General features: G+C 56.0%; 2 protein-coding genes across 11 annotated transcripts; both read right to left on the bottom strand.

Moving 5' to 3' along the window:
- Window positions 1-20: 20 nt before the first annotated feature.
- Window positions 21-5,569, bottom strand: MRI1 (methylthioribose-1-phosphate isomerase 1). Of its 3 annotated transcripts, none has more exons than XR_006298285.1 (7): window positions 5,377-5,567; window positions 5,059-5,297; window positions 4,082-4,257; window positions 2,597-2,773; window positions 2,294-2,518; window positions 723-920; window positions 21-132 (listed from the first exon to the last, which is right to left on the bottom strand). XR_006298285.1 is itself a non-coding variant. In XM_043586762.1 (7 exons), exons 1-6 carry the CDS (start codon window positions 5,506-5,508, stop codon window positions 793-795), a joined length of 1,077 nt encoding a protein of 358 aa, XP_043442697.1. In that variant the 5' UTR covers window positions 5,509-5,569; the 3' UTR covers window positions 22-132; window positions 765-792. The 3 variants fall into 3 exon arrangements, 2 of the variants coding, with proteins under 2 accessions (XP_043442697.1, XP_043442696.1); XM_043586762.1 differs by having other exon boundaries at window positions 22-132; window positions 765-920; window positions 5,377-5,569; XM_043586761.1 differs by lacking the exon at window positions 21-132 and having other exon boundaries at window positions 697-920.
- A 94-nt stretch (window positions 5,570-5,663) lies between these two features.
- Window positions 5,664-16,887, bottom strand: YJU2B (YJU2 splicing factor homolog B). 8 transcript variants are annotated; one of them, XM_043586754.1, is made up of 12 exons: window positions 16,806-16,887; window positions 15,454-15,582; window positions 14,134-14,187; window positions 12,319-12,401; window positions 11,042-11,097; window positions 9,613-9,673; window positions 8,909-9,238; window positions 8,642-8,784; window positions 8,377-8,549; window positions 7,451-7,589; window positions 6,828-7,316; window positions 5,664-6,590 (listed from the first exon to the last, which is right to left on the bottom strand). In XM_043586754.1, the coding sequence occupies exons 2-12, from the start codon at window positions 15,454-15,456 to the stop codon at window positions 6,538-6,540; spliced, it is 1,584 nt and encodes a 527-aa protein (XP_043442689.1). In that variant the 5' UTR covers window positions 15,457-15,582; window positions 16,806-16,887; the 3' UTR covers window positions 5,664-6,537. The 8 variants fall into 8 exon arrangements, with proteins under 8 accessions (XP_043442689.1, XP_043442690.1, XP_043442688.1 ...); XM_043586755.1 differs by lacking the exon at window positions 16,806-16,887 and adding an exon at window positions 16,707-16,783; XM_043586753.1 differs by lacking the exon at window positions 16,806-16,887 and adding an exon at window positions 16,409-16,692.
- Window positions 16,888-22,192: the final 5,305 nt, after the last annotated feature.

The raw sequence follows: 22,192 nt of genomic DNA, 5'->3' as shown, positions 1-22,192 counted from the left end.
GGAAGACGCAGAGCACGATGGGATACAGTGGGGCCGGCGGGGCGCGCGCAAAGACTCACGGGACACAACGGGGCAAGGCATTAAAGAGACAGACGCCCACAGACGTAGACGATACGGAGGGCTTCGCAAAACCTTCCAAAGAAAGGTTAGGATGATCAGCTAACGCTTCCTGAGCGCTCTTTTGTAGAACTTAGTTTTATGCTCTTTGTACATAAAAGCTGGTCTAGGATTCTTCACCAACTGAGCCACCCAGGCACCCCGAAACATAAAATTTTAGTATCATAAACGTAAAATCGTCAAACCACAGCCTGCAGCGCAGGTGCCTGAGATCGCAAGTAAGATTTTCTTGGAATGAGGGCCAGTGTCAGGGGTGAGGTAAGGTCAAGTTGTGCAAGAAGCTGTACTTGATTACTGAGCTTTTTGGGGTGCCGTTTAAAATTCTGCACCCCAGGTACCATCCTAGTTCTGGCCCCGAAGCAACCTGAGAACATTTTATACATGAGAACACCACGGCACGAGGAGGTGAAGTGACTCGACCAAGGTCACACAGCAGAGAAATGGCTGAGCTGGGTTTTGAACTTGGGCAGGCTGGCTCCAGTTACAGGGCTCCTAAAGCCATCCAAAGGCCCTGCGTGCTCTCCCTGCTCTAGGAAGAAGTGTAGCTGCGGGGAAGAAAGTCAGTTTTGGGGCAAGCCATTCGATGAATAAGTTTATTACAAAACCTAAGGGAATGGGGGCAGGATATGGAGAGTCAGCTTGGTTACTTCTGGGGTCCAGCTGGGGTACCCGCCCTCAGGAGACGGTGGTGCTTAGGGCTGCCCGGAGCTCCTCAGGAGCAAAGACCCCCAGTTCTGTGATGATGCCGCCGGTGATGAGGTTGTGGGGGGTGACATCGAAGGCAGGATTCCAAACCCCAATCCCTACAGGAGAGAAGGAGGAGGCAAGAAGGCAGTATTTGGCTCTGTGACAGCTCTCAAGCTGTTGTGTCCTGTCTCCCCCATGGGGGTTCTGGGACTTCGAGAATCCTTGAGAATCCGGGGATAGTCACTCTGCAAGTGCATGAGGGCGTGGGTTTTAGCACTCAGTAACAACCCTGTTGGCTTCGTCTCAGAAGGTTTAGAAGTCTTACACACATCTATCCCTCTTCCGCCTGCTCCAAGGATCGCATTAAGAACCTCAGAGAACCCACCCGAGAGCCTTTGCACGGGCAGTCCCCTCTGCCTCCAACATACACACGACTCACTCACTGTTTCGTTTCCTTCAGGTCTTTGCTCAGATGTCACCTTCTCAGCGATGCCTTCTCTAATCATTCTGTCTAAATCTCCCTGCACCAACACTTCCCATTCTTTTCCTTGCTTTTTCTCCTCAGCCCTTGCCCGCCTCTAACACGCACTGTGATTTTGTTATTTATCTTGGATTGTCAGCTCCACAAAGCAGGGATTTTATGACTTTTTCATACCTGTATCCCTTGCGTTTAGCACAGCACCTAGCATCGGTCAGGTACCCTAAAATATTTGCTGAGTCAATAACCACCATTTACACAAGAGGCTGCAAACTGGGGGCCCGTGACGATTTTCTCTGGCTCACAGTTCTTGCTTTTTTTAATGTTTGTTTTTGAGAGAGAGCGAGAGAGCACGTGTGTGCACATGGGGGAGGGGCAGAGACAGAGGGGGACAGAGGATCTGAAGTGGGTTCTGAGCTGGCCAGCCCTGATGCGGGGCTCGAATTCACGAACTGTGAGATCATGACCTGAGCTCAAGTCCGACGCTTAACCGAATGAGCCACCCAGATGCCCCATGTAATTGTTACTATCCAATGAGCACTAAGTAAGGGTCAGGCACGGTTCCTCATGTCACCTGGGCTGATTCGCTGACCACCCAGGGGTTTGTGAGGCAGGTCATAGTAAGAGTGCATCTCACAGACGTGAACACTGGGGCTCTTGGGGATGGGAGAACTCAGGCAGCCTGCTCCAGGTGGGGTGGGGAAGCTGAGAGCATCAGTGTCTCTTCACAGGCACTGGGCTAGGCAGTATTCTTATTTCTTCTTCAAGGGAGGAAAACGAAATGGAGAAGAGCAGGACAGCTTGCCTGAAGTCTCCTAACTCATTAGTTGTACATTCCGACCTTGAATCTGACCTTCAAGATGCTTCTGTTCCAAGAAATGGGTGGAAGGAGCCGCTTATGCCCCAGAAGGCCCGTGATGCCCTAAATCCACCTGCCCCCAGGAAGGGGCCAAGGTGCCTAAAGGGACGTGCCCAGGTGCCGTGGTGCCCACCTCTAAGGGGCCGGCTTACCGGGGGCTGCAATCCTGACCCCGTTGACGTCGGTCAGCTCCCGCCCTGGGCGCTCCTCGATGACGATGTCCCTGCCTGTCTCCAGATGGAGGTCACACGAGGAGCTGGGGGCAGCCACGTAGAAGGGGATGCCGTGGTGCTTGGCAGCGATGGCCAGCTGGTAGGTGCCCACCTTGTTGGCTGTGTCACCGTTGGCAACCACGCGGTCGGCTCCTACGATGACGGCTGGGGAGCAAGATGCTGGGGTCCTCACCTGGCCCCGGACGCCTGGAAGCCCCGCCCACCGGCATGGCGCCCGCTGACCTGACACCCCTCTGTGGGCCATGGCGGCTGCTGCCGCGCTGTCGGCGATGAGCGTGGCGGGGATCTGCTCGTAGACCAGCTCGAAGGCAGTCAGCCGGGCTCCCTGGTTGTAGGGCCGGGTCTCCGTGCAGAAGGCGTGGTCCAGACGGCCCAGGGTGTGCAGCGAGCGAATCACCCCTGTAGGGCTCGGCCCACCAGAAGGTCAGGATGAAACAGACAGCGACACTTGGGCCGAGTGGCTCGCGGTTTAGAAGCACAGCTCACCAAAGCCTCGCCAGGCACAGTCTCATCCCCGGGCCCCTGCAGTGATGATTTCCTCTGCCCGGTACGTGTGGGCTTAGAGAACACCTTCTCCGGGAGGCCCTCCCTGATTCCTTGATCTCGCACAGCCACCCCCCCACCCCCACTCCTCCGACCCCTTCCCTGCTCTTTCGTACTCATCACCCTCGAACGCAGCGTGCGTATTTACCAACTTGCTTGTGTTACTTCTTCCTACTTTCCTGTTCCTTGGGGCAGAGGTTTTGTCTACTGTTTTCACTGCTGGGTCCCCAGTGCCTAGAACTGTGCCTGGTACACAGCAGGTGCTCAGTAAGCATTGAGTGAATTGAGGAATGCATGTATGCAGGAATGGTGGGGGTACTCGGCTTCTTAACTGATGTTTATTGAGTGAATAAACGAGTATCTTGCCATCAAGGCCTCAGTCCCCAAGCACAAGGGCAGGACCCAGGCAGGTAGGCAAATCTCCTAGGGTCAAGTGGCATCTACTATTTTCACCCCCAGGACCTGTTCCCCACTGTCCTGGTCACAGCTACCCCAATCTTTCTTTTGGGGGGCCACTCCCTTCTCAGTCCTCTTGGAGTTCACATCGTGCCCATTCTGAGCATAAGGCTCAGTCTGGGCCCGTTGACCGATTGATCCTGGATGGGCGAGTGGCCCTATCAGAGCCCCTGAGATATAAGGAGACTTTTCCAGCACTGTCAGCACAGAGACCCTTGGCTCTTTTCCTCATGATCTGAATCCTAGCAGCCTCCCTGCTGACCCGTGGAGCATGAGAATGATGCCATCGTGGAGGGCAGGATTTAGGGGACAGGGATAGATGGATCCTGATGCCACTATCTAACACCTGGATCCAGCCACACCTGAAGCCAACCACCTAAGCACTTCTGTACAAGAATAACTTGACCAGGGCACGTGGCTGGCTCAGTCGGGTAAGCATCCGATTTTGGCTCAGGTCATGATCTCATGGCCCCACATCGGGCTCTCTGTTGTCAGCACGGAGCCTGCTTCAGATCCTCTGTCCTTCTCTCTCTGCCCCTCCCCCACTCGCTCACTCTCTCTCAAAAATAAATAAATGTTTAAAAGTACTTAAACTTATTAAAACAAAAAAAGGAACAACTTCACATCTTTTTGGTGGGTAAAGTGACTAGGGTTTCTTTCTCTAGCATCCAAAAGGGGCCCTTCCCCCTTCCCATGATGCCCACTCACCCAGGGCTGTGCCATAGCCAGCAGTGGCCAGGGCACCAGTGTTGCAGTGGGTCAACACGGTCACCTTGCCGCCCCCAGGAGCCACCTGCTCCAGGAGGTGGCGGGCTCCTAGGTCCCCGATGCTCCGATTGTCTCTGAGGTCTTTCTCCAACATGTCCTCGGCACAGCAGATCACTCTGGGGCCGACAAGGGGCTCTCAGCACCAGCCACCAGGCCTTGGGGCCCAGGCTAGCCCCTCCTCCCTGCCCAACACCGCTCAGTAGGATCCCTCCTGCTCACAGCCTCTCCAGGCTGTGGGACCCGCACTCTTCTGGACCGTCACCTGTCACACCACTTGCTCACTTAACGTATGGTTACCGAGTACCTCATGGGCGCTGGAGAGCACAGCACAAAAATCTCTGTCCCTGTGGAGCTCCCGCTAGGGTGGGGGAGGCAGGTGGTAATGAAGGAGAAGGCAGCCGAGTCAGGGGACAGAGATGGGGGGGATGAGCTGTGTTACAGGAGGTGTGGGGAAGACAGAAACCTGAAACCTGACAGAGAGTAAACTCTGTGGATACCCGGCCTGCAAGAGATGGCGTGTGCAAAGGCCCTGAGACAGGAGTAAGCTTGGTAAGGTCAAGAAACATGCCAAGTGACCACGTAGCTGCAACACAGAAGAGTAGAAAAACAAAAGGGCAGGGAAGGGATCAAGGCAGGAAGCAAAATTCCTCAAAAGAAAAACTAGGAGAATGCAGTGGCTCCAAAAGGGACGAGGCAGATGGGGCTGGGCATGTGCTGGGGAGGCAGACTCAAGAGACTTGAACTTGAGTGCAAGGACCTTGGGACCCAGCTGTCCGGTAAGGGCTCTTAGTCCCGCTTGCGTGGCCTTGGACTGACATGCCGTGCCTCAGTTTTCCTGTATGTAAAACGGGTCGCTGTGCGAAAAGATGAGTCAACAGCTTCCACGCGGAGCAGTGTTTGGCCCAAGGCCTCCCTACCTCTCCCGGACCGTCTCTTCCGTGGCGCCCTCGCGCTCGGCCTCCAAGGCTGCGGCGTCGGCCAGCTGGCTGGCCGCGCGGGCCAGGTTGACCGCGGTGGGCCGAGCGGTGACCAGGAAGCTCAGCGCGTCGCGCACGAAAGCCACCAGTGCGGCGAGGCCCGGTCCCCCCGCACCCGCCTGCAGCTCCACGGCGAGGCTGAGACAGCCCACGAGCGCGATGGCCGGGGCGCCGCGCACCTGGAGGGGAGGGATCGGGGCGTCAGAAGGGGCCGCCCCCCTCTCATCCCTGCCCCGTCGCTGCGCCGCGCGGTCCCACCTTCATGGCGCGGATAGCCTCCCAGGCCTGGCGCACCGAGCCCACTGCCTCGTAGCGGCTGTGCTGGGGCAGCAGCAGCTGGTCGAGGATCTCCAGCGAGCCCCGGGAGTAGCGGATCGCCTCCAAGGCCATGGTACCGCCGCCTCGCTCACGCCGCTCTGGAAGGACGGGGCGGGGGGGGGGGGGGGCTCCCTGCGCACGCGCGGGGATGGGACGCAAGGAGTGGGCAGGACCCGCCCCGCCCTTTCGGAAGGAGGCGCGTGCGCACAGCAACCCCGCAAGACCCGCAGTCCAGGAAGCCGAGCCCGCCCTACCCCCAGGGCCGAGTTTGGGCAGTTAGCCGCCTTCTGGAAACCAGAGCGCACCGTTTCTGGGGCCACGTTGTTTACGGTTCGGCTGACCGGAGTTAAGGGCTCGCAGCAAGGTCCCCCAAATCCCGGGTGGGCACCCTTAGGTGCCTGATTTCTTCAGCCACAGAGAATGCTGAAGGTGGTCTCAAATAAAGGCCCGCACTGGGTATTTCAGAGACTAAGGGGCTCTTACTGTTGCCCTGAAACGTTCCCTTCTCTGCAGGGAGCAAAGGCTGGTGGGCTGGGGACAGCCCCCTGGGGCCACCATGCCCCATCAGGCGAAATATGAATCTGGCCAGAACCTCAGCACCAAGCGCACTGTGTGGCTGGGTCACTGCCGTATCCCCTGGGGCTACAAACCCCCACATTTGTTAAATGCTCTTCCTTTTCCCCGGTTTAAGGGGAGGTGGCCGTTTGGGTTTCTGGGCCGATGCCCTGCTGTTTCTGAGCTATTTCCTGTTCAGTTTACCGGTTCCCTCCAAAAGATGCACCATGGCAGGGAAGGGGGTAGGGGAGAGGGCCTTTTCGCCACCTTTCCAAGGCACCCCTACAGGCTGGGGAGAACAAAAACCCCACACTTGCATGCTCCGGGTTTGACTGCTTCAGGCACCTCCTATGTTCCCAGTCCTAACTGTGCGGTTCCTGCTGCCTGGTCCCCCCTCCACCTTTCGCACTGAGACTGTACTGCCTCCCCTGGGAAGTCCGCTCTGATTGCAGGCCAACCTGAGCTACCACACTGAAACCCTCATGCTGGGCGGGGATCATGGCTGTGGCCGTAGCATCACGCTGGCTGGTGAGGGTCCTGCGAAGCTTAGCTGGGTGGTGGGGTGCGGGGGGAGTCAGCCCCCAGGCCCATCCAGCAACCTGAGGCAGGGGCAAAGAAGCAGGGCTTTAATGTTGGGATGTTGTCCCACAAGGCACAAACACCCTCTCCAGGACCAAATAAATAACTCCACTGCTGCAGGAAGGCGAGGTCTCGGGAGGGGCAGCGTCTGAGCGCTCGGAGGGCTGGGGGGGCAAGCAAGGCTGCAGTCCGGGAGGGGCCTCCTGGCTGGGTCGCAGCCTCTGGAGCAGGTCCAGTGCCCAGAACTGCTCACTCACTCTCTGAGTCGGAGTAATCGGCCACCAGGGAGGAGCTGAGGGTGCCCGGGTGTGGTGTGTCCTGGGAGGCGGCTGCCTCCTGAGAGGGGCCTGGTGGGGACCGGGGTCTGTCCTGACGTTTCCCCGCCTGCCCCGGAGGTCCCCTGCTCCTGGGGGTCTGGGCTGTCTCCGGAGAGCAGTCTGGGGGGCATGCGGGCCTGTCCTGGGTGTTCCCCTCTGGCACCCATGGCTCCCCAGGCTTGGGGGTCTCCGCGGCGAGCCGGAGGTTCTCCAAGGCCTCTCGGGACCGCCGCCGCACGATGCCCAGGTCCTCTACGGTGATGGGGGAGCCGACGGGTGCGCATCTGCGGTTCTGGGCCAGCTTCTTCAGGACGCTGCCGACTTTGCTGCTGCTGGCTTTGCTGCTGCCGGTGCGGGGTCCCGGGGTGGAGGAGAACCAGGAGCGGCTGATGATCTCCGTCCGCTTGAGTTTCTGCTTGTCCTCGTAGGCTGGGGACGGGGAGGCAAGAGAGGGAAGGAGGTCCACAGCCGCCCTCTGCCTTGGCCTGCCGTGGCCCGCTCACGGCCGGGGACCTCCGTGTCTGCCCACCCAGTCCCCCTTGCCCACTGGCCCCCCAACGCACAGTCCAGGGTGTGGAACTTGAGCAGGGCGGCCAGCTTGCGGTCGTCCTCCGTCTCGGGCACCAGCGGGATGGCCAGGCTCGCCTTAGCCTGCAACGCCTGGTCCCTCTCCTCCTCCTCCTGCATGGCTTTTTTCTTCTCCTGTGTGGTGGGGGACAGGGTGGGGGAAAGGTACGGTGGCTGTCGAAGACCCGCCTCTCCCCTGCCCGCTGACCCGGGGTGCGTGGCGCCCCTCGGTTTCCTCCTCTTCAAGCTCATCCGAGGCAAGGGCCTCACGCGGTGCCCGGGACGTGGAAGCCACCCAGCAAGTGGGCGACGCGAGCAGACATCGGGGGAGGACCGTGCCCCCGGGGGTGCGAGTCGGGGTCTGCACGTGTGCCCTCAGCGACTCTGCACTCAGGCACTTGTACACTGAAACACGCATGGCCACGCTTCGTCGTAAGCGACTCTCCCCTTTCAGACATTTTTTACCACAGGGTACGGCAGAGATATTTTGGCAATCGTGCGGGCGTGGGTTGATGATCTCGGGGCTCCGTTCTGGGATGGCTGCGTGGACCCGTGAAATACGTGTTAGGAGCTGAGTAGTAGGTCAGGGCCCTGCTGGGCCTCGGCTGTCCCCCTTGGCGGGGCTGGGCCTCACCTGTGCTCTAGCTCGACGCTTTCTTTCCCTCGGAGAGTCTGCTGAAGGCAGAGCTGGGGCTCCCCGGTAGGGGCTACCTGCTTAATAACAGCTGCTGGGCCAGGGGCTTCCCGGGGGGGCCCCGAGGTAGGGACGTGGTCCGATGGGGACACTGAGGCTCCGAGGGCTAAATGGCCCAGCTGGAGCTGGCACGTGGTGGGGCCAGGGCCGCATCTGCGTTCTCCCCCCTCCGACGTCGGTGGCCCCTGCCCCCTCGTGGTCCCGACGCCACGCGGGAGCCCCACTCACCCGGAACTTTTTCCGCAGCATGCTGTTGAGAGCGAAGTCATCCTTCCAGGCGCTCTGGGCCTCCTGGATGTGGCTCAGGGTGGGGAGGGCCTTCTGGAGCGTGCTCCGGTCGGCCTCGCCGTGCTCCAGGCGAAACATGGCGTCCGTCTCCAGCTTCTGCTTCTTCTCATGCTCTGCCACGGCGGGAATGCGGCAGGGCCTTCGGGCTCGGGCTCGTGCTGGGGCTCGGGGCTGGCCTCCGGGCCCACCCCTCCCCCGCGCTCACCTGTCGTCAGCACCTGCTCGTTGTCCTCCATGTCCCAGCGCTCCTCCCTGCGCTGGGCGCCACTCACAATCACGTAGTCGCAGTTGGCGGGGTCCGTCTGCATCTCGATGTAGTTGACACACAGGTGGCACTTCATCCGGAACCTGGGTGGGCAGAGGGCGCACGTCAGGACACCGCGGCGGCCCCAGGCCACCCGTCACCCCTCGCCTGCTTCCTTCCGCTGGTGAGCATCATTCGGGAAGCGTTCACTGAGCACCTGCTACCCACCAAGCTCTGCGTCTGGGGTCATGGCTGTGGGTGAGACACACACCGTCCCATCGCCCCAGAGCTGACCTGTCTGGAGTTTGCTCCTTCGTGCATTCAACAAACCCTCCCGAGCGAGGCTGCCCTGCGGCAGGCTTGGCAGCGGCTGCTGAGGACACGGCGGTGAAGGACGTCAACCTGCTCTTAGAGGGGCTGACGTCCCAGCAGGGGCCACGCTCGCAGCAAATGCACAAGCAACCAGTGTTGGGGGGTGAGTGCTGCTCTGGAAGAGGCCTCTCTGAGAGGTGGTGTTGGAGCAGAAACCCAAGGAAGGAGAGGGAGCCTTGCGGATGTCTGGGGAAGAGCATTCCAGGCTGAGAGCATCGAGGTGGGGGGGGGTCTTCCTGGGGAGGGGGGGGTGTGTGTGAGGGAACTCAGGGGGAGAGCGGAAGGAGGTGAGGACACAGACGGGACCGGGCAGAATGTGCAAGGCCTTGGGGGCAGTGGGGAGGACTCAGGCTTTTTTTAGTCTGAGGAAGGTGGGAGCCATGGAGGGTTCTAACCAGAGGGACGTGCCCGGACTGACAGACCAGGACAGTTTCCGGGAAAGGACCGTTGCAAATGGCCATCAGGGAATGGCTGCCCTCCTACTGCGACTCCTTTGCAGCCCCCTCACCCTGTAGCTAACCAATGTGTCCCTCTGGGGACACCCGCCAGGCTGCCCCTACCTGTAGATGGGCGTTGTGTAATAATTGCCAACCTTCTTCTTTTCTGCATTGTAACGAACACCTGGGAGGAAAGGGAAAGAACGGAGGCTCAGGTTCAGGCCACCCCCAGCGTCTCTGCTGACGGGGGGCAGACAGGGGTGCTATTCCGTGTACCCGCAGGGGAGACACCTCTGGAGAGCCCTGAAGTTCAAGGTGGGAAAGAGCTGTGTCCAGGCCACACAACGGGGGCTCGAGCCACAGAGGAGTGTGGGTGGCGGCAGGAGGGTCCGGGTTCAAATACCGACTTCACCGCATACCAGCTACGCGGCCGTAGGCCAGCTGCTCGGTTTCCCCACCCATTCAACAGGGACGACTATCCTGTTCACCACACAGCGCTGCGGTGCCAACTACAGGGGCTGACGATACACACACATCACTTAGCACGGGGGCTGGGACTTGGCAGGTGTTCAAGGAGGGTTGGCCTTCACTAATAACACCTGCGTTTTCTGGTTTTTCACTGATTAGATAGTTCGTATTCTTGATCGCTTTAGTCTCGCTTATGGGGTGGAAAAAAAGCTTTAAACCACAAAAACAGAGCTTGGGCTGGCGGGTGGCATGGCCTGAGTTTCCCTTTCCTGGTGGCTGCTTCGGTTCACAGCCCTGAGGGTGACCCACCTTGGGTGTTAGGCTGCGTCCTGCTTTCTGTCCCCTGAGCACCCGGGGGGCTTTGGGGCAGGTGCCCCTGGCTGGGTCTGATCAGGGGGACCTACTGGGTGGGGAGGATTCACTCATCCTCCGTAGCAGTGGGGCGGCCCAGCCCCTCCTTCCTGCTCTTCTGTGGCCCCTGTGACAGTGGCCAGCCCCTACTGCCAAGGGCCACCGCTCCCGTTTACAGAATGAGCTGCTGCACCGGGCCAGGCGCTGCGTGAAGAGCTGAGGGTCCCTGTATCCGAGGAGGACGTGGAAGCCAGGTGGGTCATGTCACCTGCCTGAGATCTCAGAGCGGCCCAGTGGGGCCGTGGCCCCACGTCTGTCTGTCTGCCCATCTGTGGCACGGACAGGGGTCCAATATTAAAGGTCACAGCACAGGCAGCAGCGGTTTAAGTCCTGAGCCCTCGTGCGTACTCTGTGCCGTGGGTCATGCACTTGGCCTGCCACGCAGCTCTCCTACCACGTGAGTCTTATGGGTAGGTAAACTGAGGCACACAGAGACTAAGTCACTTGCTGAGGTCCGGCTAGCTAGGAAGTGGCAAGCCCAGGCCTCCCGACTGCTCTGCGACAAGGTGTCCACAACCCACCAGTCACTCGGGTGCCCGTTTCCTCTCCGAAGCCTGATCGGGGGCCCCTGGTGGAGACGGTCTCTCCTGGGCCCAGCGGCCAAGGGGCTGGCCATCTGCGGGGCTGAGTGGTCGGGGGCGGGGCGAGGAACGGAAGGGTGGGCGGGGCTCACCCATGCCGATGTGGTTCTTGCAGCCATCGCACCAGATGTTGTAGGGCATCTCAAACCTACGCGAAGAGAAAAGAGCTCGTTGGCGCCCGGTGCGCTCGGGCTCTCCCTGGGTCCGCGCACCCGTGCCAGCCAAGGCCACGGCGGGTGGGGGGAGCCGAGGGGAGGAGCAGCGGCCCAGCCAGAGTTTAGGGAACTTGCTGCACCGTCACTGGATTTCTTCTCCGTGCTTCTATTTGTGACGCGTGACCTGGCCGTCCGTGTACGGGAGCGACAGGGCCTCCAGTTTGGGACACCGTTATGTAAGGAATAATGGGGTGAAGGGAAGACACCGTACAGATGAGCTGAGGGCTCAGCGAACAGAGCGGCTGGAGCATGGAGGTGCGGGGGGGGGGGTTTGTGTTTTGAAGGGACCTTCAGCTCTCGGCTTCCTGAGGCCACTGCTGGGCCTCCGATCTTGATTCTTTTTCCAAAGACATTCTGACCTCTCGTGATTCTGTCAGTGGATCTGCTCAGGCCCACGATGGGCCATGGAGACTGAGGTCAGAGTCCACGAAGCAGAGAAGGGCTCGTCCTCCCGAGGCAGACAGGCTGGCTTCTGCTACTTGTCCTGGGTGGCCCGCGGGGGCACGGGCCAGAAATAAAAGGAGAGCCCTGCGGGAAGGGCCACTGTCCTGGCTCAGTGGCAGTATGGCTGTGATTCTTTCTCCTCCCCATATCCGTGCCCTTGGCAATGTGTGTCTGCAGCACGTCCTGTCGAGAGGTGGAATGAACTCACCGCCCCTCCCCCTGCAACACGACTGGGCCATCAGTGAGACAGAAGTGACGGTGTGCCAGCTCTGGGTTGTGGCCTCAAGAGTCCTTGCCTGCCTCCGCCCAGTCTCTTCTGGAAGCTGGGCGCTGCCATGTGAACACGGCCAGGCTAGCCAACTGGGGGATGAGAGACATGTGGAGCAGAGCCCGGTCGTGCTGGCCCAGGCCATGCCGGACCAGGCAGTCCCCCAGGCAGGTGACCCCCGACGCATGAGAGAGCCCAGCCCAGGTCAGCCAAGCCCAGGTAAGGCCAGCAGAGACCTCCAGCTGAGCTGCAGAATCGGGAGCAACACATAATACACGTTCATCATTTTGTTACCCGGCAACAGCTGACTGATAACAGCGACTTTCTGCTTTATGGAATTAAGGCCCTGCCAATGGGGCAAAATCAGGGGTGCTGAATTCTCCCAGAGACCGATGCCAGGTGGCACAAATGCAGGGATCCTCAGGTGATGCCAGGGTCTTACCTGATAATGAGGATGCCTTGGGACAGCTTCCGAGCCCGCTCCCGTAGTGGGTGGCTGTTGTGGTATCGGTTGAGAGAGCCATGCTGCACGGAAAGGACACAGGAGCAGGTTAGCACAGCAAGGCTGTCTCTCGCAGGCTGAGAGAGGCCTCTTTCTCAGGTCCTGTGGGCGGTGTTAACAGCAGACTGTGAGGCACTAAGGCCTTGGTGGGGCAAGTGGGGTTGGAATCAGGAATATGTGAGTCTGAATCTTTGTTCTTCCGTTGAGGAGCTGAACGAGCTGCATGACCCCGGGGAGTGACCTCACTTTTTGTTTTCCAGCCTCTGTTTCCTCTATCTGTCGACTGGGGACAATGACTGTCATCACCTCTGGTGCTGTGGGGCAGACCAGGTGAGATGTCAGTACTGGTTAGTGTTTACTGGGTACTACGTGTGTATCTTCTCTTTTTCTGTAAAGGTGACTTTACGATTTATTTATTTTTTTCTAATTACCTTTTTTAGTCTTTATTTTTGAAAGGGGGGTGGGGAGGGGCAGAGAGAGATGGAGACACAGAATCCAGAGCAGGCTCCAGGCTCCGAGCCGTCAGCACAGAGCCCGACGCGGGGCTCGAACCCACAAACCATGAGATATCATGACCTGAGCCGAAGTCAGTCGCTTAACTGACTGAGCCGCCCAGGCGCCCCAATTTTTTTTCAGTAATCTCTATACCCACCCTGGGGCTCGAACTTACAACCCCAAGATCAAGAGTTGCACCTCTACCGACTGAGCCAGACGGGCGCCCTGTGTCATCTTGTTTCAACCCCTCAAGGATCCTGTGACATAGGGCCGTTTTTTATTTTCCCCTTTTGACCTATGGGGAAACTGTGGCACAGAAAGGCCAGTCATGTGCCCAGGACCACGAAGCTGGGATGCGCCAATTCACTCACCGGGCCCTTACTGAGCACCTACAGCGTGGGACCACAGTTGTGAACAGGACGGATGAATGTCTCTGCCCTCAGGTGGACATTCTAGAGGGGGACAGGGAACAACATCCATATGAAGGGATAGCGCATCCCGGAGTTGTAAGGGCTACGATGAGAAATAAAGCCCTAGGTGACGCCACAGAGAACGAGACGGGGGTCAGGGAAGCCCCCTGTGGGGAGAGACCTGAAGGAGAGAAGGGGAGAGACGGGTGGTTGCTGGGGGCTGGGGCCTGTGGTCAAAAGTAGAAGAGATTCCAGGCGGAGGGAACAGCACAGGGAACAAAGAGGAACGCAGAGGAGTCAGAGCTGAGAGTGCAAAGGGGGTCTGATGCAGCCCATGTGCTGGACTTCACCCTGACCTTCGCAGGAAACGGGCCATGCTGGGCCCAGGGTAAAAGGTCACTGACCACACAGCCCTATTTTCCACGGGGAATAAAGACCGTCCTGTGGGGCGCCTGGGTGGCTCAGTCGGTTAAGCGTCTGACTTCGGCTCAGGTCACGATCTCACGGTTCGTGGGTTCGAGGCCCATGTTGGGCTCACTGCTGTCAGGCTGTCAGTGCAGAGCCTGGAGCCTGCTTCAGATTCTGTGTCCCACCCCCCCCGCCCCTCCCCTACTCTCCCCTCACTCTGTCTCTCAAAAATGAATAAATGCTAAAAAAAAAAAAAAAAAAAAAAAAGACCGTCCCGAGACTCCTGTGACAAGTGCAAACCAGCGAGGCAGTGACACTTCAGAGGCCACCCGCGCTCCTGCAGCCGTGGCCCTGACGTCAGGGGGGGATGCCGTGCTACGTGGCCCCTGCTCTGTGGAGTCTCTTTGCTATCGTGGACACAGGGAAGGGAACCCGGCCTTACCTTTTCGGGATTGAAATCCGGAGGGTAATACTTGTTTACACCTTTCCTTTCACCCTGGAAAGCAGAAGAGACATGTGACTCAGAGAGGGCCCTCCAGGAGGCCTGCAGGGGCAGGGCCCGGATGGGGGGCCGTGGGGGGGAGGTTGAGGGACATCCCAGAGAAGCCCTGGGCTCTGGGTCGGACTGGGGACCGTGACTTGGGGACTGGCGAGCCGCTGTCGTCACAGTGGAAAATTACAAGAGAATCCGACTCTGCTAAAGCAAGGGCTTCCCGTGTTTTGGGGACCATGACTGACAGCAGGACACGTTAACACAGCCGCTGCGTAAACACGCGCGTCGTACAGCCAAAGCACAGCACGGGCTTCGGGAAAGAACGCCTATCCAGCTGCCAGGGTCTCACTTTCTAAATGCTGGCAGCCGCCCCATAAATTGACCTGATGACCCAGGTAGGAGTGGGTCTCCACCTTGGCCGAACGTTGCGTGCACCTGACGAGTTTCTAAAATCCCGACGCCTGGGCCCCGCCCCTCCTGACGAGGGCTCCTCCGGGGCCTGGCACCCGGACCCCCGGGCTTTTAAAAAGCAACCTGGAAACAGGTGTTTGGACAAATCGTTGTGCACGCACGCTCCTAGCAGCCGTAGTGATGACAGCCAAATGGCAGAAACAACTGAAACGTTCTTCAACGGATGGATGGGGACCCACCATGCGGCAGATCTGGACGGTGGAATATTATTCGGCCACAAAGAGGAATGACGTCCTGACTCCCGCTACGACGTGGATGAACCTCAAACACATTGTGTTTGGTGAAAGAAGCCAAACGCAAAAGGCCACATAGCGTATGATTCCACTTACATGAAATGTCCCAAACGGGAAAGTCCATGTGGACAGGAAGCAGACGGGTGGTTGCTGGGGGCTGGGGAGGCACTGCTCGTGGGGATAGGATTTCCTTTTTGGGGAGATGGGAATGCTTTGGAAATAGATAGAGGTGGTGGTTGTCCAACAATATGAAAATACTAAATGCCACTAAATCGTACACTCTAAAATGGTGAATTTCATGTTGTTTGAATTTCACCTCCTTAAAAAAAGGAAGAAAGAAAGAAAGAAAGAAAGAAAGAAAGAAAGAAAGAAAGAAAGGAAAGGAAAAAGCTCCCTGGGTGATTTTAGTGCAATGCCAACTTTGAGAACCAATGCACCAAAAAGATCATGATCGGGAGTTTGGAAATACCTCCTTACAGCCTGGGGTGGGGGAGGGAAAGGGCTACTTCCGGGGCCTGACAAAGACCAGAAGAAAAACCCAGTGAGCGCGAGGCTGTCTACTCACCATCTTGCGAGCTGCCTACTGGTCCTCGCCCTCGACTGATCGGCTGATCTGAAGAGGTGATGAGACACGGATCGCAGATTGCGCGGTGTCGACTCCCTGCCTCAAGTCCCAGAAGTCTCTTGGGACTCCCTGGAAAGGAAAATTGCTAACTATGAGGGCTCACAGTGCCATCATCCAAAAGTGTCTGGTAACAGGGACACCTGGGTGGTTCAGTCGGTTAAGCGTCTGACTTCAGCTCAGGTCATGATCTCACGGTTCATGAGTTCGAGCCCGGCGTCGGGCTCTGTACTGACGGCTCAGAGCCTGGAGCCTGCTTCGGATTCTGGGTCTCCCTCTCACTCTGCCCCTCCCCTGCTTGCGCTCTGTCTCTCAAAAATAAATAAACATTGAAAAAAAATTTAAACTGTTCTGCCATGACCCTGAACATCTCTTCGCCTCAGATCCTTCATCTGTAAAGTGTGCCCTTGGACTGGATTTTCCCAAGGTCGCTTCCAACCTAACAACGCTAAGTGCCCACCCCGGCTTGGGATACAGTTCCCTGGGGCTGCATCCCAGCTCCTGTCCTCACTAACTGGGTGACCTCAGCCAGTGTCTGAGCTTCCCTGAACTTCGACTTCCTCATCTGTAACAAGTACATGAGGGTGACCGGACTGACTTTCTGGGGTTGCTGTGAATGAAATAAGATGCTGGAAGTGTTCGCAGGGGACCTCATTTACAGGAGCTGGGGCTCTTACAGTGGTTTTGCCACCCCAGGGAGCGGGTGTTATAGGATGGATGTATAGAAATTTCTAGTCGTTGGTGCCAGGAGTTATTATAAACCCCACTGGCTTAGGGCATAGTGCGTGGGCTTGGACCCCGATTCGGCTGCGTGCTAGCGGTTTTGACTTTTGGCAAAGCCTTTCTCTCTGAGCCCGAGTTTTCTCATCTGTAAAGGAAGGTTTATAAAAGTATCAACCTGATAAGGTTGCTGTCAAGGCTCAGTGAGTTGAAGGACTTAGCACAGCGCCTGATGCAGAGTTAAATGTTGGCACTTTCGATTACTTCTCATGCCAAACCATTTTACGAGCATCTAAATCTTCACCATAACCCAGCGAGGCAGGGGCTCACTGGTCCCATCTTTCAGATAAGAAAACCCAAAGGCCCTTCAGACATAAAACTGCCTGGGGTTGGGACTAAGGTCGCGGCTGGGACCGGAGCCGGCTCCGGACATCGTGTCCACAACCGCAGTGCCCAACGACCCCCCGCGCGCTCACCCCGTCGAGCGGCTCCGAGGTCGGGTGAAGCAACGACCAGACCCCCGGCCCTCACCGCCCCCACCACCCCCACCACCCCCACCGCCCGCTTGTACTTACCTGCCCTCCTCCTGACGTCACGCCGTGCCAGTGCCCGGAAGTGAGTCCCGAGCGCGCAAGGGGGCGTGGCGCACTCCCCGCGTAACGCAGACGCTAGCGCGAGGCGGGGCAAAGCGGCAGGGCCGCCCTGATTTGATTGGCCGGCTGCCAAACGGAGTGGACCAATCCGGGTTTTCCCTTCCCAATGCGCGACGACACGAAGCCCCCCCCCAGGCCCCACCCACTCTGCCTGGCCCAATCCGAGGCCCGCTTTCCTGGGAGCTCTGTCTTGTTAGGGGAAGAGGTAGGGCGAGGGTTGGCCGACTGCAGCCCGCGGGTCAAATCGAACCTGCTCTCTGCATTTGAAAGGCTAGCGATCTAAGAAATCTTTATTCATTTTTAAATGGTTGTGGAAAAAAAAAAATTTACCTTTTATGAATTGCGAAAATAATATGAAGTTCAAAATAATATGAAGTGCCCGTAAATAAAATATTATTGGGAGACAGCCGTGCCCATTCATTTACCCACGTGTCCATGGCTGTTTTCCCACTCCAAGAGCAGAGTTGAATGGTTGCAACAGAGTGTGTGACCCACACAGTCTAAAACAGTTTACTACCTTTGCAGAAGTGGACCAGCCCTTGTCTCGGAGAGTGGCTTTTGAGTTTACTTTTATGCCCTGTAGGGCCCAACAGAATCTGTTTCTTTGTCATTCAACAGCCATTTATTAGGTGCCTGCTGTATGCGATTCAGAAGCAAACGACACACCCTTTCCTCTGATGAGGCAGCCACTTCCACTGGCAATTTATTCAGGACAGTGTGAGAAATGACGACAATACTAATACTACATTGTTCAATGCCAAGCCCTGTTCTAAAGCCCACACAAGTCAGTTCTCACGTGATCATGGTGCTGCATATTGAGTGCTCATAACTTGCCAGGCACCATTCACCAGGGCTCACTGCTCACTTACATGTGTCATCTCAGGGAATGCTGCCCCTAGGAAATGGATACTCCATCATTCCCAGTTTGCAGATGAGGGGACAGGCCCAGAGGGGTTAAGTAACTGGCCTAAAGTCACACAGCTAGTGGGGGGTGGAAGATTGGATCTCATTCTGCTGCAAAAATTGGATCAGCATTCTGCTGATGCTACAACTTGTTCCTCTGATTCCTGAGCTATGCTGTTTCGGATTGTACACGTTAAGCCTAAGGGCTACAGGAACTCAGAGGAATCTTTGACAAGAGTGGTGGTTTGGGAGGGGGCAGGAGTGAGGCAAGATCGCTAGGAGGGGTGACTCCCAAGCTGGATGAAAAGGAACGAGGCAGAAGAAGGGGGGACAGGGCAGAGTAATGGTCACAGATCCTGATGGACAAGATGGAGCTGTGGAACTGTGCCCAACCCCAGTCTTGCTTATCACGTCTAGATTTTGCTTGAATCCTAGTCCTGTCCCTGACTGAAGAGAGTGATGGAAAAACCACAAAATGCCACTTGTAATATTTAGAGGAGGGGACGTATGAGGATCCTTGGCTTTCAAGGGACATATAGAGCCTCTCATCACTCACACATAAGGCAGGTGATGGAATCCAGACATCAGCCTGAGATGTCAAATGCAGGCCAGTTCTATAAAGATGTCAAATGCAGGCCAGTGCCTGTGGGGCCAAGGGAACCGACTTAGGGAGAGGAGGGTAATTAGCCAGTCTGGGCAGGGTGGCAGGGAGGGACCTGAATTCTAGCTCTGGGGACCCTCAGTGAATCATCTCATCTCTGTTTGTGTAAAGTGGGATATCTTGGCTCCACCCAGGGGAAATAATGCAATAAATGCCCACAGATGTACTTGTAAAGCATTCTGAATAAGAAAAGAGAATGCTGTGGGCTGGGAAGGGCATTCTGGCATCATAGTGCAGCTTTGGGTGCAAGGGGCAGGCTCTAAGCATCAGGAAGTTCTTGACATAAAAAGCTGAGACCTGTTTCCCTGCAATTGGCCTTACCCTCAAGGGCCACAGAGGACCTCTTAGTTTGGGGACCTGGGGCAAGTTGTTAACTACTGTGTGGCTCAGTCTCACTATCCAAAGATAGAGATAATGATCCCTACTTGGTTGGAGAGGTTTCGTGGGATAACATCAAGAAGGCAGTTAGTATGATGCCTGGTCCTTTGTCTAGATTCTGAGGATGTTGAACTGGAAGTCTTTGGCTTAACAAATAGGCTCCCCCCTCCCTTCATCCCACTGTATAAATTAACTGATATTGGGGCGCCTGGCTGGCTCAGTTAAGCATCCAACCTCAGCGAGGTCATGATCTCACGGTTTGTGGGTTCAAGCCCTGCGTGGGGCTCTGTGCTGACAGCTAGGAGCCTGGAGCCTGCTTTGGATTCTGTGTCTCCCTCTCTCTCTGCCCCTCCCCTGCTCACGCTCTGCCTCTCTCTCTCAAAAATAAACAAACATTAAAAACAATAATAAATTAATTGAGGTTTATCAAAGCTGAAATAAGATCAGTACTTTTAACTTTTGGACTTCTGGATCTGAGGGCACCTCAAGGTTGAGTCTATCAGTTTATGCTAGTAAATATGGTCTGTAGGAGAAATGGCCTCAAAGAAAAGAATTGTATCCAGAATATCATCTTTAAGACCATGATTAGGACAAACTAAAATCTTTTAATTTTTAAACTTTTTTTTAAGTTTATTTATTTTGAGAGGGGGAGGGGCAGAGGGGGAGAGAGAAAATCCCAAGCAGGCTCTGAGTTGTCATATGCAGGGCTCGATCCCATCAACCTGGAGATCACGATCCGAGCGGAAATCAAGAGTCGGACTTAGCTGACCCAGGCGCCTCACTAAAATCTTTTGAAAATATTGGGGACTTAGGCTTGATATAACCGTTGTGTGTAGACAAATGACATATGAAAGGAATTGAGTGGAGTCCCCCCACTTGTATCACCTCCTGGGCCAAGTAGATTTTTACTACAGACGGCTCTTCTCCTTAAGAAGTAGTTGTCCAAGGGTGCCTGGGTGGCGCAGTCGGTTAAGCATCCGACTTCAGCCAGGTCACGATCTCGCGGTCCGGGAGTTCGAGCCCCGCGTCGGGCTCTGGGCTGATGGCTCAGAGCCTGGAGCCTGTTTCCGATTCTGTGTCTCCCTCTGTCTCTGCCCCTCCCCCGTTCATGCTCTGTCTCTCTCTGTCCCCCCAAAAATAAATAAACGTTGAAAAAAAAATTGAAAAAAAAATAAATAAAAATAAAAAGAAGTAGTTGTCCAAAAGCCATGAACACAATTGACAATTTTTTTGTTGCTTATTTATTTATTTTGAGAGAGAGTGTGAGCAGGGGAGGGGCAGAGAGAGAGAGACAGAGACAGAGAGGGAATCCCATGCAGGCTCTGCGATGCCAGTGCAGAGCCCGATGGGGGGGCTCAGTCTCACGAACTGGGAGATCGATCGTGACCTGAGCCAAAATCGAGTCAGATGCTTAATCGCTTAATCGACTGAGCCACCCAGGCGCCGCCCAACTATTGAAAACTTCTTAAGAGGAAGTCTGTTCCTTTGTTGCTTCTGTGATGGATTCCAATAAAAACATGAAGAGGCTAAGTAGGAAACCGAACTCAGACCTTTGGGACAGCAAGCCTCAGCACAAAGTTTGCTTGTGAAGCTCCATTTCCAAATGATGTTTCTTCATTGTGTCCACCTGCTCTGAATCATCTGCCTTAAGGTGATGCTTCCAAACAAGTGCAACATGGCGGGGTGGGGGGGGGTGGGGGTGGTGGTGGTGCAGGAATCAGGTTTAGGCACCACAGGACTGCCCCCACCCCATGTAATAAATCCCTTGTCCTGCCCCCAGCAGCACATGTAAATGTCACCCTCCAGAAAGCTGCTGTGCACAGACCCAGTGAGGAAGGAGATGCTTTGTCAAATGAGAGTCCTGGGGGGGGGGGGGGGGAGGGAGGGGGGGCAAGACACAGAAAAAGGTGTGAAATGAGGGGAAGGGGCGAAAAGAGAGGGAGATGTCAAGTACACTGATACTTTCTAGAACATAATCTCAAACTTCAAGCAAAATGTTTAGATCGCCTTGGGGCGCCTGAGTGGCTCGGTGGGTTCAGCGTCCGACTTTGGCTCAGGTCATGATCTCGCCGTTCGTGGGTTTGAGCCCCGCGTCGGGCTCTGTGCTGCCAGCTTGGAGCCTGGAGCCTGTTTCGGATTCTGTGTCTCCCTCTCTATCTCTGCTCACCTCCACTCGCACTCTGTCTCCCTGTCTCTCTCTCTCAAAAATAAATACATATAGGGGCGCCTGGGTGGCGCAGTTGGTTAAGCATCCGACTTCGGCCAGGTCACGATCTCGCGGTCCGTGAGTTCGAGCCCCGCGTCGGGCTCTGGGCTGATGGCTCGGAGCCTGGAGCCTGTTTCCGATTCTGAGTCTCCCTCTCTCTCTGCCCCTCCCCTGTTCATGCTCTGTATCTCTCTGTCCCAAAAATAAAATAAACGTTGAAAAAAAAATTAAAAAAAAAATACATATTAAAAAACTTTTTTAAAATGTTTAGATCGCCTTTAGTCGTTACTTACCCAAATATGTCAGGGACTCCTTGTTCATTCATTAGTTGGACACGTAGTTACTGAGTGTTACTAGGTGTCTAACCTTGCTCTAAGCACTGGGGATGCAGCCATACGCAAAACCGTCTTTTTTTTTTTTTTTTTTTTCCCTCTCGAGCTTACATTCTAATGGGTTCAGGTTGGATTGTTCTGGGCGGACTACTTACTCCCTTTGAACAGGATCTCAATTCCTTATTTCCAGTTCCTGTTCTTTGAGGAGAGGATAGACAGTCTTCTGACCCGTTACCCCAACCCGGCAACTGCAACATACACAGAAAGGCAGGTGGGTGCTGAGGAGAATGAATTAAAGGGATGATCTATGGCTTTTTGTCTGAACACCAGCGAGGTCAGAATAATTTCTGAAGATGCTTGGGACATTTCTACAGTTCAGCACCGCATCAGGGAGCATTTTAAAAGGCCAGTTTTAAGCTTCATTTTATTTTTCCTCACGGAAACATCGGGGCATCTTGTGCTTAAACACTGTAATTTGCCACAAACAAGCCCCTGACACTGCTTTGTTAAACATCACCATAATTTACTTGTTAGAATCAGGGATAATAATGCATTTGTCTGAGTGGTAACAACAGCCTGGAAAAACGGACTCTGAAAGATGTGTCTGAGGGACCAGGCCGGGGGGGGGGGGGGGGGGGGGGGGGGACGGGGGGGGGGGGCTGAGAGATGTTAACAAAAGACGTTTGGAGGTGAAGAGAACCCCTCGGAGGGAGGCGGGAGGCTTCAATAACTCCAAGGGGCAGGGCGAGGTGGGGAGAGGGGTCTTGTCAGAATATGAGCGTTTCCAGGCCCTTAGAAATCATCTCAGGGGCACCTGGGTGGCTCAGTT

This window comes from Prionailurus bengalensis, chromosome A2 (genome assembly GCF_016509475.1).
Source record: "Prionailurus bengalensis isolate Pbe53 chromosome A2, Fcat_Pben_1.1_paternal_pri, whole genome shotgun sequence".
In the NCBI taxonomy this organism is placed as follows: domain Eukaryota; kingdom Metazoa; phylum Chordata; class Mammalia; order Carnivora; family Felidae; genus Prionailurus; species Prionailurus bengalensis.
Note: the sequence above shows the minus strand (reverse complement) of the source record. Positions and strands in the feature narration are given on the sequence as shown.

What these genes read in the sequence shown, in the direction of transcription:
- MRI1 (XM_043586762.1), bottom strand. Translation starts at nt 5,508, where the DNA reads ATGGCCTTGGAGGCGATCCGCTACTCCCGGGGCTCGCTGGAGATCCTC. An exon ending in AGGCTATCCGCGCCATGAAG is followed by an intron (nt 5,298 to 5,376) that starts GTGGGACCGCGC and finishes CCTCCCCTCCAG; the next exon opens with GTGCGCGGCGCCCCGGCCAT. An exon ending in GGTCAGGATTGCAGCCCCCG is followed by an intron (nt 921 to 2,293) that starts GTAAGCCGGCCC and finishes TCTCTCCTGTAG; the next exon opens with GGATTGGGGTTTGGAATCCT.
- YJU2B (XM_043586754.1), bottom strand. An exon ending in GACCCCAGACGCAGAGCTTG is followed by an intron (nt 8,785 to 8,908) that starts GTGGGTAGCAGG and finishes CTGCCCACCCAG; the next exon opens with GTTCCGGATGAAGTGCCACC. An exon ending in CGAGCAGGTGCTGACGACAG is followed by an intron (nt 8,550 to 8,641) that starts GTGAGCGCGGGG and finishes CCGCCGTGGCAG; the next exon opens with AGCATGAGAAGAAGCAGAAG.